This window comes from Onychomys torridus, chromosome 2, assembly GCF_903995425.1.
Source record: "Onychomys torridus chromosome 2, mOncTor1.1, whole genome shotgun sequence".
Lineage (NCBI taxonomy): Eukaryota > Metazoa > Chordata > Mammalia > Rodentia > Cricetidae > Onychomys > Onychomys torridus.
Genome location: NC_050444.1, coordinates 592,340 through 611,267, shown reverse-complemented (window position 1 = coordinate 611,267; position 18,928 = coordinate 592,340). Strand labels below are relative to the sequence as shown.

General features: G+C 35.6%; 1 protein-coding gene and 1 pseudogene across 1 annotated transcript in view; both read right to left on the bottom strand.

Annotated features, from left to right (window-relative positions):
• Nucleotides 1–18,928, bottom strand: part of Sntg1 (syntrophin gamma 1) — an 826,637-nt gene that overhangs the window by 271,293 nt on the left and 536,416 nt on the right. The window contains exon 14 of the mRNA XM_036179958.1: nucleotides 5,622–5,724. Coding sequence (XP_036035851.1) covers nucleotides 5,622–5,724 — 103 coding nt within the window. The remainder of the gene's footprint in view (nucleotides 1–5,621; nucleotides 5,725–18,928) is intronic.
• LOC118578451 lies at nucleotides 6,324–17,440 on the bottom strand (annotated as a pseudogene).

Sequence of the window (18,928 nt, the reverse complement as noted above, 5' to 3'; positions counted from 1 at the left end):
CAAAGTTTTTTTTCTTCTTTTTGTGAGTATGAGACATATCTGCTTGTGGCAGCACAAAACTATTTGAGAGGAGATGATGGACATGAAGAAACTCCATATGGAGTTTATTTTCATTGTGGCAAAAGTTAGCCATTGGGCAAGAAAAGCCCTTACCTCATTAAAAACAAAAAAAAGGACTGCTGATGATTGAGACAAGGTAGGAAAGCTCTTTAGAAAATCCTGCATCACAGACGAGTCTTTCAGATATGCTGGGCCTCTAGACCAAACACGGATGCCTCAGCTTTGTAGAGAAGCCTCAGGTAACTCTCCAGGTAGCTAGCTGTTTCTGTCATAACTCACATTTTTTGGAAATCATTTGTTTGCACTTCCTGTTTAACTAGGCAACATTATTTCCTTCTTGGGTCTCTGAGGGAGTTGAAGATTAGATAGTTATAATTTTCCTTGTTAACAATTTCAGAAAAGAAACGCACTAAATAGTTGTAAAGTGTACAAGTTTAAAGATATCAAAGGTAGTTTTTGGTTGGTAATACAAGTTAGGATAGAAAGTGAATTAAGTACATTTGGACTCACCAAAACAGGATAGATAATGGATTATTTTCACTGGATTTGTCAAATGCAAATGGACTAGACATTGTTGACTTATTGATTACCTGTATATATTTCATATTGTACTTATTGTATACAGTTTTTCTTATATTAGTTATAACTTTTTAATTTTAGACAAAAAAAAGGGGAAATGTGGTGACATTTTATTTGTGCTCCCAATAAAGCCTATCTGGGTATCAGGGAAAAAAGCTAACCACTGTATTAAACATAGAGGTCAGACAGTGGTAGCACACACTCTTAATCCTAGCATCTAGGAGGCAGAGATTCATTTAGATCTCTGTGAGTTCAAGGTTACATTGGGAAAAGAGCCAGGCAGGGTGGCATGCATTATAGTGATATTTTATTTGTACTGAAATGTGATTTTATTTGTATATTAATAAAGTTGCCTTGGGGTTAGAGCAAGCCTTAGCAGAAGCTGGGTGTAAGTGGTACACACCTTTAATCCCAGCACTTGGAGGCAGAGCTAGGCAGGATCTCTGTGTGTTCAAGGAGACAGCTAGCATGGCAACACATGCCTTTAATCTCAATACCAAACATAGAAGACCTGGAGGTCTATACGGACAGGCAGTGATGCAGAGGTCATGTGGCTGGGTTTACAACCAATGAGAAAGCAGAACAGAAAGTCTATATAAAAGAGGACACAGGAAGTAGCTCTCTTGTGGAGAGGAAAGACAGAGCAGCAATGAAGGCTAAGGTTTTCATCAGCTCTCAGCTATTGCTCTGACCTCTTGGCTTTTAACTCTGCAATTGGCTCTGTGTTTCTTACTTAACAAGACAGTTACGGCCGGGCAGTGGTGGCACACGCCTTTAATCCCAGCACTGGGGAGGCAGAGGCAGGCGGATCTTTGTGAGTTCGAGGCCAGCCTGGTCTACCAAGTGAGTTCCAGGAAAGGTGCAAAACTACCAAAGCTACACAGAGAACCCTGTCTCGAAAAACCAAAAAAAAAAAAAAAAAAAAAAAAAAAAGACAGTTACATCTACAATGCATCTTTATCTCAGCACCAGTTAGCCATAGAGGTCTAGAGTTCTATACAGACAGGCAGGAGTGATAGACCTGGGTGGAAAGAAGAAAGTGATGTAGCTGGATGGAAGAAGGAAGTAAGATGGAAGGGCAGAGAAAGGTGTGTAGGTGTGAGTAAACAGGAAGTATCTCTCTCTTTGCCTGAGGATTTCCTAGCAGTAAGAATATAGCTGGCTTCTTTCTGCTATTTTTCTCTCTCAGTTTTCACCTCAATATCTGGTTCCAGGTTTTGTTTTGTTTTTAATTAGTAAGACCATTTTGCAATTTGTCTTACAAATCTACCTTTTTTTTTTCTTTCTGTTCAATATAGTGTGTGGAAACTTAAGTAAAATAAGTACACAAATGAAGGTGATTAAGGAGTTACAAACAGAAATGAAGAAGTAACATATTGCTAATTGAACACTCTTGAATACTCTACCATTAAACTTCTATAGCTGTTAAGTACATTTATCAAACTAAAGGGATAAAACTATCAAGAGCTATTCTATATACAAAGAACAAATATACTAGGAAAGAAATATGAAGCAGTACAATTTAGAAATGACGTCAAATAAAAACAAAGTGAAAGACATGTCTTTCATAAAATAAAAATAATTAATATTGATAAAAAATGAAGAAGATATGAAAAGCTGGAAAGACTCCCTATTCTAAAGTATTCACAGGATTAATAATTTGAAAATAATCATTTCACCAAAAGCAAACTTAAAATTCAATACAATTTCATAAAAATTCCCATTCACTTTTTATATAAATTAAAATATTAATCAAAATGTATATGGAAACACAAAAGACCAAGGAAAGCTCAAAATATCCTGAATATTTAAAAAACTACTTTAGGAATTCCCATTCCAGATTTTAAGTTATAATACAGATTTATAATGAAAATTGAATGGTACTTCTATAAAAACAGACATGTTGATCAATGTAACATAATTAAAGACAGAGATGTAATTTTGTATGATTTGAGATGCAAAAATGCATACTAGAGAGAAGACAGCATCCTCAAGATATGATACTGGTCAGAATGTAAGTGCATCCATATCCCTTACCCTGAACACAGACACACACACACACACACACACACACACACACACACACACACACACACACACACACACACACACACACACACACACACACAGAATTCTTATGAGTGGAAATAGCAGACTCTTAATTAATTAGTACCAAATTAGTACATCTCTTAATCCTTATCACGGAAGCTTCTTGCAATAGATAACAACTAACACTGAAGCCCATAACTGGTCAATATACAGAAAATATAAGACATCAGAATGCTCACTTTTTTTTTGTTTGTTTGTTTTTGTGACAGAGTTTATTTGTATTGTTTTACTGCCTGTTCTGGGTCTGTCTCTGTTGACCAAGTTGGACTCGAACTCACAAAGATCTGTTGGGCTCTGCTTCCTGAGTGCTGGTATTAGTGGTGTGCATCACCACCACCCAGCATCAGAAGACTCACTCTTAAATATAATTTCTACATCAAGTTCCTTTCAAGACTTCTGCATATATGCAGAAGAGGAAAGAGAAAGTCTGTAAAAGCCATAGGTGGAAGATAATTTCAAAAAAAGTTATAATTTTCAAACTCAACATTGCACAGTCATATATGACATACTGAACTTGTCACAACATGCACAAAACATGTACAAGTCCAAGCCAGAAAATTTCTCAGCATATAAATGACATCTATGTAAAATGAGATATGAGTGGGAAAATATGTGTAAAGATGCTGATCATCACTAATGATTAGGGAAGTTAAAACCAATACTACTATATCACTGTATAATCATTAAAATAACAGCAGTAACACTGAAGGTGATTCAAAGACCTAGGAAATGTCGATGATGGTGAGCATTTGAAATAGCAGTGTCCCCTTGGAAGCTTCAGTAGTTAGTATTCAAAATGTAACACACAGAACACATAACCAGAAATCCCACTTCTCTATGCACATCCCCAAAAATAGAAAGCATGCTCTCAAAGTGATGTGATATAGATAAAATAGTCTGAAAGGGTAGATTAAGGAACTTACTTCTAAAGAGCAACAACTGTATAGATTTTAGTCTATTGATACAAACTTAAAATTAATTTTGTTATACTATGTATGTATTTCTACTCTTGTTTAAGGTATTATGTTTGTACAGCTAATTTAAAATTGTAATGGATAATTAAAAATAGATTAATAATTGGTCATCACAATCATACTCATAGCCATGTTAGTTAAGTCTTCTAGGTATACACAGAGATATTTCAGATAGACAGGTAATCTTCAAACACTTCAAAGGTCTACAGAATATGGCATTTAAACTATTTTTAAAATTTAGACTTTCTGGACAGTGAGATATGTCTGCTCCTGGCAGCACCAATTTACTTCAGAGACGAGGATGGGCATTAAAGACACTTCATATGGAGTTTATCTTCACCTTGGCCAAAATAGCCATTTGGGCAAGAAACTGTTCTTGCCTGGACTGCTTGATCGACTGGACGTGCAGGACCCATAGAAAGGTGACCACTAAACTTTGCTTGACAAAATGGTTCTTTAGGTTCCTGCTTCGCAGAAGAAACTGCCAGATATTCTACAGGACACTGAGAGAAGTGACAGAGAGACTCTAGCCCTGTGGGCTGAAGACAAATGCCCCAACTTTACAAAGGAACATTAGATGACTGTCCATGCTGCCAGCTATCTCTGTATACCCTGCAAGACTCCTGAAAGTTGCTTGCATCATTCTCCCAGTTCTCAGATAATATTATATCCTTCTGAGGTCTTTCATATGGTTGAAGACTAGATAGTTATAATTTCCTCAATTATGATAAAAGATAAGTTATATATAAAACCTTAGACTCACAAATATAAGATAGATAGGATATCTTCTTTAATATTGTAACTGTAATTCTTGCTTGATAATTGTTTTGTTATCTGTAATTTTACTATGTGAAAGTTAACCTTCCTTTTTTTAACAAAAAAGAAAATGGGAAGTGCTGTGGATATCACTCTGTATAAATAAAATGCTCATTGCCCAGTAGCCAGGCAGGAAGTATAGGTGGGACAAGAAGAGAAGAGAATTCTGGGAGGTGGAAGGCTGGGGCGGGAAGACACTGCCAGCCGCTGCCATGAGAAGCAACATGTAAAGACACCAGTAAGCCACAAGCCACGTGTCAAAGTATAGACTAACAGAAATGGGTTAATTTAAGATAGAAAATGTAGATAACAAGCAGCCTGCCATGGCCATACAATTTGTAAACAATATAAGTTTCTGTGTGCTTTCTTGGTTGGGTCTGAGCGACTGTGGGCCTGTCAGGTGAGAGAGATTTGTCCTGACTGTGGGCCAGACAGGAAAACACTAACTAAAGTGATGCTTTCATAAGTACAGTCTTGTTGACAATAGCAAACCAATGCAACCAATGAAATGTCCATTAGTTGATGAAAGGTCAAATATGATTGAATTTTTTTCATTTTCAAAAACAAAGGATAGCCTGTCCTAAGGCAGAAACTTAAGTTTCACCATATATTAACAATACACACACACACACACACACACACACACACACACACACACACACAGGAAAGAGAGAGGGAGAGAGAGAAAGAAATATCAAGAGAAACAAAATTATTTTAAATAATGTAAAAATGATGTGAAAAGATGTTTATTCTAAAGAAATAAAGTGGTTAAAAAGTACATGGAGCATGGTGAGATGATGGGTAGTGTAAGAGTGCAGGAGGATAGCAGAGAGGGTGAAAATTAGTTAAATGGAAGATTTCATAACCACTAGAAAGTAAACGTTTGAATATTTTAGACATAAAAGATAACATAAATTTTTGATAAGCTAATACCATATGATTTGGTGACTGTATGAAATGTATATGTATCAACATTTCACACTGTACTGTAAGAAAAAAATGCCAACTACTGGTTGAAAATAAATGGGAGACAGAGAGCAAATGCAATGTTGTAATTATTCTTTGCACTTTACAGATGCTTACATGCACAATCTTCATTCAGTGGGAGTTTGAGGAAAGCAGGTGCTCTTTTTAAAAATGACACTGTCAGGGTAACTTCCTCCCCAGCATTCCGAAGAACCTGAACCTGGAAACAGAAAAAGATTAAAATAATGTACCTATCATTAGTTGTACATTGTCTTATGATTATCAGCTCTAGGCATTATTGAGTGTCTTCGCACCTCTTGATTTTCTCTTGATATCAGAACATTTTGTGAGAGATAAAAGGATAACTTCCGCAATATATATCCAATACTTCTCATGCTCATGCTTTTCACTGTTGTCTGAAACACTGCAATTTGAACCTTCCAGTCACACCAATGGAACACGTCCTGAGCTGTTTATCTTAGTCAGTGTTAGAGATGAGATTGCAAAGTCTACGGAATGATATATGTTAAGTAATCTTGGAGCCACTATATCTGTTAGTTTAATTACTGCTTATTGGGGATCTCTTTTGTAGTGCAAAATTCAATAAGCTTTGATGATAAAAGTAAACTAATCTTGCATGTATGGACCAAAGAATAATTGTAAAGCTTCATGAATTTATATAAAAAATTTCTTCAAAACTTTATTAAATCTTTTCTTTTCTCTGAAAAGGTGAGAATATAAAGGAGTTTGCTATCATCAGTAATCTTCAATATTTGAAATTATAGAATAAGTAGGTCAAGTTTTATTTGCAAAATGGTCCTAATTTCCTAAAAATAAAAGCAAAATAGAAAACAGTCAATTGAAAAATCAGTGTAAGAAAGGAATGAAAGGAAGGCTGAGTAATAAATGTGTAAGTCACAATGTAGTTGTAGCAAATCACACATGATTATAAACTTTGGGGTAAACCACAGAAAGAATTAAGAATCTTTAATGACTAAGGACACTGAGAAATTCCTTAAATCTCTTTTTAACCATTTAAGATTCTTCTGTTGAAAATTCTGTTTAGCTCTGTAGCCCTTTTAAAATTGGATTGTTAGTATTTTGATGTCTAACTTCTTGAGTTCTTTATATATTTTGTAGATCAGCTCTCTTTCAGATGTGGGGTTGGTAAAGATCTTTTCTCCTTCTGAGGCTGTCATTTTGTCTTATATACACTGTCCTTTGATACAAAGTCTCAGTTTCAGAATTGTACAGACACTTTGGAAATGAGTATGGTAGCTTCTCAGAAAAGTGGGCATCAACCTGCCTCAAGACCCAAGGAATGTTTAATCATACCACAAGGACACTTGCTCAACTACTCATAGCAGCATTACTTGTAATAGCCAGAACCCGGAAACAACCTAGATGCCTCTAAACCAAAGAAAGGATAAAGAAAATGTGGTACATATACACATTAGAGTACTACTCAACAGTAAAAAAACAAACAAACAAACAAACAAAATGACATCATGAAATTTGCAGGAAAATGCATGGAACAAGAAAATATTCTGAGTAAGGGAACCCAGAACTCAGAAAGACAAACAGGGTATGCACTCACTCATAAGTGGGGATTAGATGTAAAGTAAAGTATAACCAGAGTACAACCCACAGCTCCAGAGAAGCTAGCTAACAAGAAGGACCCTAAGAAGAATACATGGATCACCCTGGGAAGGGGAAATAGATGAGATCTCCTGAATAAACTAGGGGTGAGGGAGAGCAAAAGAGGGTAAGGGATGGTGATGAGAATGTAAAGAAATGAGATGATTGAGCTGGAACAGGGATAGAGTGGGAGATCAATGAAAGAGAAAAATAGATGGAGGGAGACATTATTGGGATAGGGAGAAATCTAGTGCTAGGAATCCGCAAGGATGATCCCAGCTTATACTACTAGCAAGAGTGGAAAGGGTGCCTGAATTGGCTTACTATGCTAACAAGATTGATGAATACCCTGTCTTCATAGAGTAGCTGATAGAATAGAAAACAGAGGTAGAGATCCACAGCCAAGCACCATGCTGAGCTCCAGAAGTCAAGCTGAAGTTGAAGTTGAACTGAGGGAAGAGGGATTCTATGAGCGAGGGGCCTTAAGATCATGATGGGGGAAACCTACAGAGACAATGAAATCAAGCTAGTGGGAACTCATGAAATTTAGACCAACACCTTTGGAGCCTGCATAGGACTGGACTAGACCCTCTGCATAAGTGAGATATTTGTGTAGCTTGGTCTGATTAAGGGGCCTCTGGCAGTAGGATTAGGATCAGGATCCATCCCTGGTGCATTATCTGGCTTTTGGGAGCTTATGGTGGGACACCTTGCACAGCCTTGGTGCAGGAGAAGGGTCTTTGACCTGCCTCAACTGAATGAACCAGGCATTGCTGACTCCCCATGGGAGGCATTACCTTTTTGGAGGAGAGAATGGGGAGTAGCTTGGGGAGAGGCTGGGGAGAGCAGGAGGAGGGAAGAGAACAGGATCTGTGGTTTGCATGTAAAATGTATAAAAAGTTCATAATAAAGACAAAAAGAGAATTTTTAATGAAGAAGTTTAAAGAAACACAAAACCATACATTACTCATAAGTTTGCAGACAATCTTCCTGTTGGGAATTTCCAGTTGTTCTGTAAGTCCTCTTTCCCAAACAGAAAGCCTATGCAACCAGAATAGAGGTTAGGGTTTCTCATCCTGAAACTCCAGAAATCCTACCCTGAAACAAAAGCCTAGGATGGTAAGCAAGGTCCACTATTCCCATCTACTTGCTTCCCCCCAATCCCGCAAAAGGGCCTGACTAGCTATAAATCTCCAACTAGAGCACCCCTTTAATAATTAGTGAGACTGGAAGGTTAATTTAGAAAGCTCTTTCATCTCTTCAGGCTAAGCAAACAAAGAACAGTGGGATTTCCAGCAGAAAAAAAAAATCAACCAACCAGAACTGAATGTTGCAAATAAACCCTTCACTTCATAGTATAAAAGGATCCATAGCAAGAACTGTGATATAACAGTGAATTTCTATGAAAAACCAGAAAACTAATATAGAATATTTATTAACAATTATCTAACATAATTTTTAAATAGTTGGTGAAGATGAAATAAAAATAATTTTAAGCAAAAAACAAAAAAATAATAATGACAGCTTGGAAGAGGACATAACGACCAGCTCATGGCAAGGTAAACCACCTTTTAAAAATGTATGACAAGGACCATAAAATGAACTTTAAAATATCTGGTAAGAATTTACAGTTGCATTTATTTAGTTGAAATGTCATAAACACTCAGAAAAGAAACATCAAATTATAAAATTATTAAAACAGAATTCATAGAACAAAAAAGTGTAATGACATATGTAGAATATTTTCTAGAGTAAAGAAGATGAGAACAGTGAATCACCAGGGGAAAGAGCTTCAGAGACATATGTGAACATTCTTATATATCTTTAAATAAACGAGATGCCAAAATATGTAAAGATACTACATCTTGATTAGATGGAGTTGAATCTAAAAATAAAATGTTATTTAACATTATCAAATAAATCTGTACAATGAATCATACTGAAAAAAATAAGTTCACCCCAAATGTAAAACTGTTGACAATATTGAATACACATCTATAATAGACACTGAAAAACAGCCAAAGCAAAGTTCCTGGAATAGATACATGTAAATGTTTGAAAAGCTGTGAATAGCATCATCCTATCTGAAGAAAGACAGAACCAGAATTCTCCATGCTTATAAAATAATGTATATCCTTGATAATTACTCTAGTCAAAATTTTAATTGGAGGTGCTAAATCAGAACAATACAATGACCTAAATATAGAAATGCAAATTCAAAAGGGAGAAATGGAATTATCTTCAGTTACAGATTGATGATTTTTTTTAGAAAGTAGGAAATGTGTTAGAATTAAAAATAGTAATAGTCACAGATCATCAGCTTAATGATATGGGATCAGTGCACATTCACCTGCATTTCTGTGAGCTGGCAACAAAAAATACTGATATTTGAGGCACCTTTCCTTGGTGCATGAGCTGGCTGTTTGGAACCTTGGGCTTACAAAGGGACACATGCTCAGCCTGGAAGGAGGGGACTGGACCTGCCTGTACTGAATCCACCAGGTTTAAATGAGTACCCAGGGGTGTCTTGGTCCTGGAGGACATGGGAATGGAGGGGAGGGGCTGGGGGGAAGATGGGGGTGGGGGTGGGAGGGGGGAGGCCATGGCTGATATATAAAATTAAAACACATAATAATAAAAAAAGGCAAAAAGATATTTTAAATAAAAGCATAAATAAAAGCAATAGCAATATGAAGCACTCATGTCCTAACCTGACAGAAGTTATGAAAGTACTATGCACTTAAATATATAGAATATTACTAGCAGTGTTTTTAACACATTTAAGTATGTGTTACTCAATATTGTTAAGATTTGATTTATATCACTATCTGATCTATAGATTGAAATATATTGTAATGGAGACCCAAAAACCTTTCATAAAGAAATTGTCAAGGGTTGGGGATTTAGCTCAGTGGGTAGAGTGCTTGCCTAGCAAGTGCAAGGCCCCAGGTTCGATCCTCAGCTCAAAAAAAAAAATGTCAAGTTGACTTTGATAATTCTTCACATAGAAATTAAAAAATTATAGGATATACACTACAGGAGCAGGAGGGTATGGCAATAGTGAACATTAGTTTCTTAAAGTGTTACTAGGAGGACTGAAATACTGATATTATATATATATATATATATATATATATATATATATATATATATATATATGGAATATGTTCAGATAAAGACATATTGTTAGTCATAAAAAAAACCATGAAAGTATCTCAAATCAAAATTCAGTGATGAAACAAGTAGTTCGGCAAAATGTGATCAAAATAATCAATCAGATATATCCCTAAGAACATATATCAACACTAATTCATAAAATATGTATGATGTGACTACTATTAGGAAAAGGCAAATACTATATAAAAATATATATATTTTACAGTTTCTAAAGATAAGCATTGTCAGGTGTTGCTAAGGCTATTTAGGAAGGAGAATTCTCATATCTGATTGACAGAAATGAAAGAAGTATATGTGGAAATCAGCATGTAATTACACTGTCAGGCATTTGACATATATGATTAGTTTTCATTTCAATGCTTTCATTAATCACACAAAATAATGTGTTTCATTACGTAATCATAAGTATATATGACTTGAGACTGCTCATTTGTAATCACCCTCAGACCAACCTCCTCCATCACTCCTTTTACTTCTCACTGCCTTGTCTTCCCCAAGATAGCTTCTTCTGCTTTCATGCATTATATGAGTATGTGTTATTAAATGTATGTTCCAGAGAATATGAAAGAAGATATAATAAGACACATTTTAAACTTTCATGTGATCTTTCTATAAATACACATATTTCATACATGAAAGAGAACACTTGTATCTTTCTGAGTCTGGCATGATGTTTCTAGTCCCATCTATTTTTTTAATGGAATACTTTTCCTTCTTCTTTAGAGATGAACAATAAAATTCTATTGTGTACATGTACCACAATTTCCTTATTCATTTGCATGTTGTTATTCTTGATCATTGTGAAAAACAATAGAGTAAAAATAGAAATGTAAGTATTTTTATGGAATGCTTACTTAGATTACTTTGTTAATGACTTTGTTAAACTTAGGAGTGATATAATTGCATTACCTTTAATTTTAATCTATTGTTGTATTAAATTTTTTATACTATCTAACTTAATAATGTTTTGCCCTGCCTCCAGCTCCTCCCAGATCTTTCTCACCTCACTACCCACCCAACTTTATGTTCTTTCACCCTCCAAACAACAAGACAACATAAAGATACAAAAAAATAAAGCTAGAAACAAGCACAAAAAGGAAAACAAAAACAAACAGGAAAACTCCAATAAGACAAGAAAAAAATTCAAAACTGGAACAAATACTACAAAAAAATTACCACTGAGGTCAGTTTGTGTTGTCCAACAATTTCTGAGAATGGGGCCTGCTGTGGAGTGTGATTGATATTTCCCAGAGATATAATTGGTGAAACTTGATTTCCCCTTTGCTAGCAGATATCAATTGCAAATAGCTTCTTGATTAGGGGTGAGAGCTCATGTTCATTTCCCACTCTCAACACTGAGAACCCATCTCACTTGAATCATCTCTATATCACCTGTCAGATTGTCAGTTGACAAAAATTTTCAAGGACCTTGTATTTTCATCTTCATTCTCCTGATTATACCAATTTACTGTGTTGGATCTTTTCAATTCTATTCACTTTCATATGTCAATTTTAGCTGTTATTTCACATGTTATTTGAACCCTTGTCACATATTGATCACTGATGCCTATTGCTTGAAATTTTATCTTGTGTTTTTCCCCTGGGAGTTACAGAGTTTTGAGTCCTACATTATAGCATTTAATCCACATTAAACTAGTTTGATACAACATGAACAATAGCATTATATTTTCAGCTTTCAATTGTGAAAGTCCAGTTTTTCTAGCATGATGTGCTGAATATGCTTTTTTTCTGTAATGTCACAGTCGAAGTGTATGTTCATTTTTCAGTCTATATTTTATTTCCAATTTTTCTCCAAGGTTGTATGTGTTTTTCATTTTTGCCTTGGAAAAATTTTTTTATTGGGATAGATTAATGATATTGACATTTCAAGTTGATTATGTATTGCTGTCTTTCTGAAAACGTTTATCAGATACCAAGTTTTTAGTTGGACTCTTAGAGCACTGAAGCATAAGAACAGGTGGCTTGGAAATAGGGATGTGTTGACTTCTTCTCTTTTAATACGCTTTTAAGCTCAATCTCTTCTTTGAATTTTCTTTGAAAAAACATTGAAATAATGAACACTCTTTTTTTATTCCTTGTTTTAGGGGAAAATCTTAGATGTTTTTGTCATTTAGTAAAATGTTGGATGTTGTGGAATATTAGCTAAAAATGTGTTATATTCCTTTATGCTGTGGAATATTTGTTTAATGATGCAAAAATATGTTGCATTCTTTCAGGTTGCATTTGCTTAAATCTGTGAATCTGTGTTGCTTTGCCTGTCTAAAACACCTAACTGGTCTAATAAAGAGATGGACAGCTAATAGCTAGGCAGGAGAGAGAAATAGGCTGGGCTGGCAGGCAGAGAGACTAAATAGGAGAAATCTAGAAAAGAAGAAAATGAGAAAGAGAGAGGACAGCAGGGGTCAGCCATGCAGGCAGCCAGCCAGCTATGGATTAAGAAAGAAAGACATATATTAGAGAATAGTAAAGGCCCAAAGGAAAAAGTTAGGCAGAATAATTTAAGAAAAATTTGCTAGAAACAAGCCAAGTTATGGCTGGACATTCTATAAGTAACAATAAGTCTCTCTGTGTTTATTTGGTAACTGGGTGGTGGGCTCCCAAAGAGCAAAGAATAAAAAGCAATGAACCACAGTTTGATATAGACTTGTCAAATATAATACAGCCTTCATTATGTTGAGGTAATGTCTCAACTTGTTGTATTTTAGAATCACCATGTAAACAGATCTCTGGAAATGTCAGTAACAGATTATATTGATACAGTAAATTGATGTGAATGAGCCAACCTAAATATGGGTAGTATCACTCAATGGTTTGGGGTCTCACACTGAGTAAAAGAAGAACATGAACCTAATATAAGTATCAGTTACTTTCTGTTTCATAACTGTGAAAGCAATGTGATTTATGACCTCTTGCTGCCATATTACATCTGCCATGATATACTGGACTGCATGAAGCTGTGTGCCTAAATACATCATTTATCCTAATGCTTTGATCAGATATTTTGTCACAATTATGAGAAAAATAACACATACAAAATTTGGTGCTAATAGTGGAACTGTTGCTAAAATAAATCTGACAGTATTTCTGTTAGGGCTTTGTAACTTTAGGGCTTTAGACTCTTTGTATTTCAGCTATTTATGATAGAAATGTCTTTCTATGATATAAATTGAGCTTAATGAGACATTCTGGTGAGAATTTGGAAGAAAAAATAAAAATAAAATGGACCCTTGCAGATCCAGAGTAGATTAAGGACTCTATTATGAAATACATTTCAAATGATTAAAGGGGGTATTCATCTGATAGTCATCTGACATCCAGGAATCCTCTTCTGGCAAAGAATCTTGATTAGGTAAGCACAGAAAACAATTTAGTAGCCTTAGACTGTTCTTGGTTTGGTTAGCCACACCATCTTCTTTTAAGAAAGGACATGAGAGGCTATTTTACCTTCATCTACTATGAATAAGCACCTTCTTCAAACGATGCACATACAAATGTTGGTCACTCATGTGCATTGAGCTACAAAGATAAAGCCTCTGAACTCTGATGATAAATGTTTCTTTCCCTTAATGACCATTAAACTTGAAGAGTCTCTATTCAATTTATTCCATATGCTGTGGAATGTCTTTCTGTATGCTATGAATATGTGTTGCTCTGATTGGTTGATAAAGTTGTTTGGCTAGTGATAAAGCAGAATAAGTTTAGATAGTACATTCCAACTTAAGAGAGAGGAGAAGAGAGGAGAGAAGAGAAGGATAACAGCCTGCTGACCAAGGAACAAGAGGCCAGCAGAACAGTAAAGCCACTGAACACATGGCAAAATATAGATGAATAGAAATGGGTTAATTTAAGACATAAGAGCTAGCTAGCAGGAGGTCCGCCATAGACCATACAGTTTGCAAATAATATTAAACCTTTGAGTAATTACTTTATAAGTTGTTGTGGGACTACCGGGCCAGGCAGGACTGGAGAAAACTTTTGATAATATTGGGCCCCAATTCATTATGGAGTTTGCTTTCTTTGTGGCAAAAATTAGCCACTGGGCAAAAAAGTGCCCTCAATTGCTTGACAGGATGTTGTACATACAGGAAAATGACCACTGGATTTTGCCAAAACTTGGTAAGATGGTTCTTCAGGTTTCTGCTTTGCAGAAAAGACTACCAGACATTATATAGGACTCAAGGAAAAGTGACTGAGAGACTCTAGGCCTACAGGTTGAACATGGATTCCCAACATTGCAGAGGAACTTTGGATGACTGTCCAGGTAGCCAAAATTTCTCTGTAATTTATAGTATGGAAGTTGTTTGCAATACACTTTCTGTTTTCTCAAGTTATATTATGTCTTTCTGGAGTCTTTGATGTAGTTGAAGAGTAGACAGTTATAATTTTCCTTAGTTATGATGAAAGATAAATTAGATATAAAATTTTTGACTAAAAAATATGATAGATGATAGAATGTTTCCTTTGTTTTTACTATACAATCAAGTAAACTTTTATTGAAGCTTACATTGAGGTACATAAATACATTTCAAATGATTAAAAGCCCAACACCAATGAAAAGAAATTATGGCACCCAAAGTTCCTCTCCTGCAATCACACTGTGATCACTATTCAATCTACTGTTGGCTTTCTAGGCTTTTTTCACATTAGAAATTTCCACATTAGAATTTGTAATTCTGTAAGATGAAGGAATCAGACCACTAACCAACAAAATCTAGTGGGTTATGAAATCCAACTTAAATAAGCACTGGTCCTCGAAATGGCATTTCAAACATTAGGTGCTGTGCTCATTACAGAGTCGGACTGATAAAACTGATTGGAGGCTTCCCCAATGAAGCATTCAATCAACATCATGCTTAAAGTATCAATTCTGACAGTGTTCCAACCACTTGATTTCAAACTATGTAGATTTTATGTTTAGAAAAGCTAAAAAAGTGTGTCATTATAAACAAAGAAGGGACAGAACATCACTGCATCAGTCCAGAAAGTACCAAGAAAATAGTAAGAAGGCAATAAATAGGAAATTTAGTCCATTTTGTTCTTTGCCCAGCTGTTTCAATCCCACAATATCTGCAAATACAACTAATATGCCAACTCTTGAAAGCCTATATTTCTAGTCCCATTAAATATTTCAGCATATTGTGTTGTTTTGTGTGTTCATATATTTCTACCTATTTGAGTAACCTGGATGGTACTCTTTCTGGGCAGCCTTTCATTTAATCATATGAACACCATGGTGAAGGAAGACTACACAGGAACAGGTAAAGTCAGAACAAATCATGCATCACAAATTTACAACTTCTAAATCACAGATGGAAATGCCTCAGATTCTCCTTCGAATCAAAATTTCTTTCAGTAGAAATTGGTGGCAATAGGTTAAAAGTTGACTGCATGTACTGAGGTCAGAATGTTTATGATTAAATATCTTCCTTGACTCAGTGGACTTCCTCTGATCACTACTTAATAAGTTAGTGAAGGCATGGCTGGTACTCCATTAAAGCTAATTAAAGTGCACCACACAGCCTACCAGTTACATCAAGGTTTTTTTTATGGGTTCTATCTGCTAACCACCCCTGGAGACTGAACTCTTTTCATTTAATACATTCAGTTTTATCGTTTATTTTCCACAGTTCATGCCAAAAAGGATGCCACATTCTTATGTCTTAAAAAAATTAAGTCAGAGACCATCTCAAAAATCCCACCAGGGGTATAAGATTACTATATATATAGCCCCTGTGTAATCATGTATTGCTTTAATGAGGGAAGCAGTGAGTTGAGGGATGAGGAAAAGACACCATGATGAGAGAAGAAATCAATCACAGCACTATGAAAGCAGGAACAACTATTAAAACAATAGAATACAAAACAGTTACTGGAATAAGCATTTTTCTTATAAGGACTCAACTTGTGGAAGAAAAACTTTAATTGCCATTGCATAAACTACTTTTAAAAATTGTTCTTGAATAACACTAGTACAGAATATGCTCTTGCAAGTGGAGATGTAGAAACTCTGGCAGCAATTTAATAGAACAGTCACAGATGGTCAGCTGAGGCTAGCATCTAATGAGGACAAAAGCCTTGTCTGTGGGGGAATTTGGACAATGCCTGCAGAAATATTACACTGTGCATAAACCAAATTGAATCATTTTTGCATGAGTCATAAGGATTTGTACAGCCAAAGTTCTTTTCTACATGCACTTCAATTTCACAGCAAGAGTGGCATAGAACACCTAAACACAGAGGAGAAGATTCATGCAAGATATCTAACTCTTTGATATAATAATGCATACACTTCAAAATGATTACACTATCAATATACCTAGGACTTTCTGCAACTACAAGGTGGTGGTAATGGAGAACAGAGCCCCCAGTGTCAACATCTAGACAGCAGCCACCACCTCCTGTGTGTATTCTCTTTTTGTGTTTTTCTTCTTTATTATTCTTAATAACTCTGCTGCTGTTGCTGCTTCTTAGCAAAACTGGTAAAAACAAAATTGTAAATCATTGAACATAGCACTCTGGCAATCAAGACATTTAAAACCCTCAATCTTCTGGGGGGAAGAAAGCATTATGTGACATTTAGAACTCTGAATAACAAACAAGGTGGTCATAAATTTTTCTGACTTGAAGACTTCCATAACCTTACTGATCAGGTCATCATAGTACATCTGACTTAAGTTTGTTTCAAAGCTAACATAAGAAATTTCTGGCTCTGGAATGATGTAAATAGTCCAATATGTTCCATCCAATTTCATCCCATTCATTGAGTAGCCACAAGGATTGAACAGTGTGGCATCAATGGCAGAACCTGGTATCAGGCTACAAATTCCACTCTCACAAGTGACATCCTTTGCAGTAACACTCTCTTTCATGTAGAACTAACTGGGCCATGACTGCTGGATCCAGCTTACTCATCAGAATTTCCAGGTTTGATCTGGCTGATTGATTACTTGGCTCTCTGAGAAATCTAAAATATACAAGTACCAACAGTCAGAATTCATATGCCCCATACAATATGCTGCTCCATTTGGGAAAATGGACCAATGAGTGCAGATCAATAATAGATAAGCGAGGCAACCCTTTACTGGTAGAAAGTGCCTCATGGTGCCTCTTGCAGGCCCCCAAATTTAACATGGTCCAAGCTTTTCCTGCCACTGTGGAGGAAATTCCTCTCAAGGACAAGTAAATAACCCAATGTCTAATGTAAAGAATGATACTGCACTGAATGATAGAACAGTTCTGATAGATGAATCACAAATTTGAAAGAACACAAGGAAATGAATATTTTGGCAGACTTCTATAAATTAACAAAGACCAAAGCATAGAATTCCAATAAATGGCATTGTTCTGGAGGGACTGGTAAACACAGGTGCAGATGTGACTGTAATTACACCAAAATCATGGCATGCAATTGGCCTCTTCAAGAGGTAGATGTCCCATTTCTAGGGATTTGAACCCTTCCTCAGATAAAACATAGTTTGAGATGGGTTGAATGTATAGGGCCAGTAGGACAGAGTGGAAGGCTGAAGCCATATGTAGCAAATGTAGCAGTAAATCTTTGGGGCCAAGAACTATTGCATCAGTGGAATACCCACATTAAAATTCTTAAAAATCTCAGACATAGAAAACAGACCAATGCATATTTCTAGGAATAATATCATAACATGCTATAAAAACAGTCACCAACCATTCAGTCTGTACATATAATAGCAAAATTGCTGTTGAACTCTCAGAAGTACCAATAGCCCTACCTTTAAAATGGCTAACTGATAAACCTATCTGAGTTGAACAAAGCACTTTGAAAAAAGAGAAGCTAAAATGTTTAGAACAGCTGGTTCAAGAGCAATTAAATGCTCAAAATATTGAATAATCTACCAGGCCTTGCAATTCTCCTGTATTTGTTACTAAAAAAAGTCTGGTAATTGGAGAATGCTGAAAAATCTGAGAGCTAATAATAAAGTAATTCAGCCTATGGGTTCCCTACAGACTGGGAAGCCTTGCCCTCTCTCTTATCCAAAGAATGGCATAGAATAGTTATTGCTCTAAAAGACTGTTTCTTAGCCATACCTTTACAAGCAAATGTTAGAGAAAAATTTGCCTTGACAGTACCTAGTTATAACAATTACCATCCAGTCAAGAGATATTAATGGAAGATCCACCCATAGGAAATGTTGAACAGTCCTACCTTGTGCCAGTATTTTGTGCAAAAAACATTGGAGATAAATGTGTGAAATTTCCATATTCCATAATTCATCATTATATGGATAATATCTTATTAGATGATCCAAAATTAAGTCCATTAAAAAGCATATTTGGCCAGGCGGTGGTGGCACACACTTTAATCCCAGCACTCGGGAGGCAGAGACAAGTGGATCTTTGTGAATTCGAGGCTACCCTGTTCTACAGAGTGAGATCCAAGAAAGGTGCAAAGCTACACAGAGAAACCCTGTCATAAAATACCAAAAAATAAAAGCATATTTGAAGAACTTAAAAAAAAATAGTTTGACTCATTGAGGATTACAAATTGCTCCTGAAAATATTCAAAGAGGAGATTCTATTAATTTCTTAAAATGTAAGATACAGCTACAGAA